Below are 2,036 nucleotides of genomic sequence, written 5' to 3'. Positions count from 1 at the left end.
TTGCAATGGACAAAGAAAACCCTCGCCGTTATAGATGAAACAAGGAAAGACATTCTGCATCACAGAAAAAGACATGATAAGACTGAGGTCCAGTGGAGAGATGCTTTCCCCGAAGTTTTCAGCATAAAATATACCATTAGATTTAAACTCTTACAGTCACATGTAAACCAAAAACTATTTGTATAGCTGATACTGCTTGAAAGGCTATATAGGCCGAGTTAACTACATCATATATACATCTTAAGATAATGGTATTCTATCATATTCATTGTAGAATGATGATTAAATGACCCACAGTAGATGAATTATACATCAATATGTTTGGATACGCGTCACCAGATTGTGCATAAATAAAGAAATAATGCACGAAAACGTCACCTACGCTGAACTGAGGGAATCACCACACACCGACGTGCGGTGAGGAAAACATGATACATGATAAATAGAATCAACTATGACAAACAACCAGTAGCTTACGTTTGATGGAAACCTAAGTTATACCGATAATAACCACCTGCGGAGGGGATGCATCACTCTTCAACGATGCTTTATTTCTATTAAGAAACTCGTGCATTACCCCCTTATTACTCCTCACCCACGCACGCACGCTCTCAACGCGCCACTTGCGCTGCAGCCACTCAAGACAGTTGTCGGGAGGGGTAGAGGCGAAGCATGGTACAGTAGCCTTCAAGTAATGAAATTAGGACAAGCCATCTTTAGCCACACTCATTCTAACCATCTGCAATATGTATTTTACACTGAAGGTTCTTGGTTTATGGGTAATTTATATTTTAATAGCTTACCAAGCGGTTTGGGAGTCGTATTCCCCATTATTTCCAATAAGTCGTCTCCCCCGATGACAAGTGATTTCCAAATATAATCTTCCGTTGTCCATCCATTTATTCTCGACAAACGTTATAAACCTAATGTGACTTAAGGGTCGCGTACTTTTAACGCCATTCACAACCATTCGCTCGCCGCGGCGTCTTCATAATGAAACGCTAACATGCTCATCTTATCTGTGCCGACGCTGCGCAGCTCCCATAACGAGTCACCCTTATTGGTGCACTGCCCCCTCCCCCCTCCTACAGTAAGGATCTTCTCTCACTTCTGCACAACTTTAAAGGAACCGCAAGCACAAGCCCGTGAACACATAACAGAATGCGCTCATCAGCGCAAACCTCATGAACCCAATAATTCGCCTTGGCAACAGAATCATTTACGTTTATGTTACTTGACTGTTTTCGAAGGGTGTCCCCATAATATGCACAGACGAATGTCCCTATAATATGCAAACAAGGATGTCATCCGATTGAAACAGGAAACGAGAAACTATATGACATGAAATGTGACAGCGTTTCAGATAAACAGCATGCCTTTGACTTAGGCCATTGTGTGTACAGCTTTTAAGAGGGAAAATAAGATGTATGTGGCTCCCAGTATCTGACACTGAGTGGAATTCCTCCTGGCTGTGCATTGTAAGCGGTCGTTCATATCCTCCCATCCACTACCCACACCCAAAACTGACCGGCCAGCTGTCCAGGAAACAATGTATGGTCTAAAAGTAAAAAGGAGGAAGAAATGAACAAAAGCAGGGAAAGCAGCACAAAGTTTAGCCCTCACAGATATCACCTGCTGGGGTTTTTCGAGGGGCACTTATGGCATCTTTTTTACTCCCCTGCTGCTTACAAAGAAGAACCCTGATCTCACACTAGTGCAGGGTATTTTTCAAAAATTACACAAGCCTTGTTAGGAAATTACCCACCTCCCTCCCCAATACCTCCATCCTCTTTCTCTCTCTCCCTCTCTCTCGGCCTTGACCACAGGGATCCGCTCCAGCTGTATCCTGCCTCCTGAACCTGAGCCTGTCTCTCAGGAGTCGCGGGACAAACGGGTCGGCCCCCATAATTACAGGCCGCAAGCCAAGTACTATTCAGCCCCAAGCCAAACAGCCCAGGGGAGACAAGCACCACATTACACATTAGATGCAGTGTGTGTGAGATGGCTTAGATACATCATGTCTCAATAATGTGTGT

General features: G+C 44.0%; 1 protein-coding gene across 1 annotated transcript in view; it reads right to left on the bottom strand.

Moving 5' to 3' along the window:
• neurl1b (neuralized E3 ubiquitin protein ligase 1B) overlaps positions 1–1,188 on the bottom strand; it is a 20,569-nt gene extending 19,381 nt beyond the window's left edge. The window contains exon 1 of the mRNA XM_012834446.3: positions 804–1,188. Within this exon, the coding sequence (XP_012689900.1) occupies positions 804–831 (28 nt within the window). The 5' untranslated portion in view covers positions 832–1,188. The remainder of the gene's footprint in view (positions 1–803) is intronic.
• Between the last annotated feature and the right edge of the window lie 848 nt (positions 1,189–2,036).

The sequence above is a fragment of the Clupea harengus genome, chromosome 20 (genome assembly GCF_900700415.2).
Source record: "Clupea harengus chromosome 20, Ch_v2.0.2, whole genome shotgun sequence".
NCBI classification, from domain to species: Eukaryota; Metazoa; Chordata; class Actinopteri; order Clupeiformes; family Clupeidae; genus Clupea; species Clupea harengus.
This window is presented reverse-complemented; position numbering and strand designations above follow the sequence as displayed.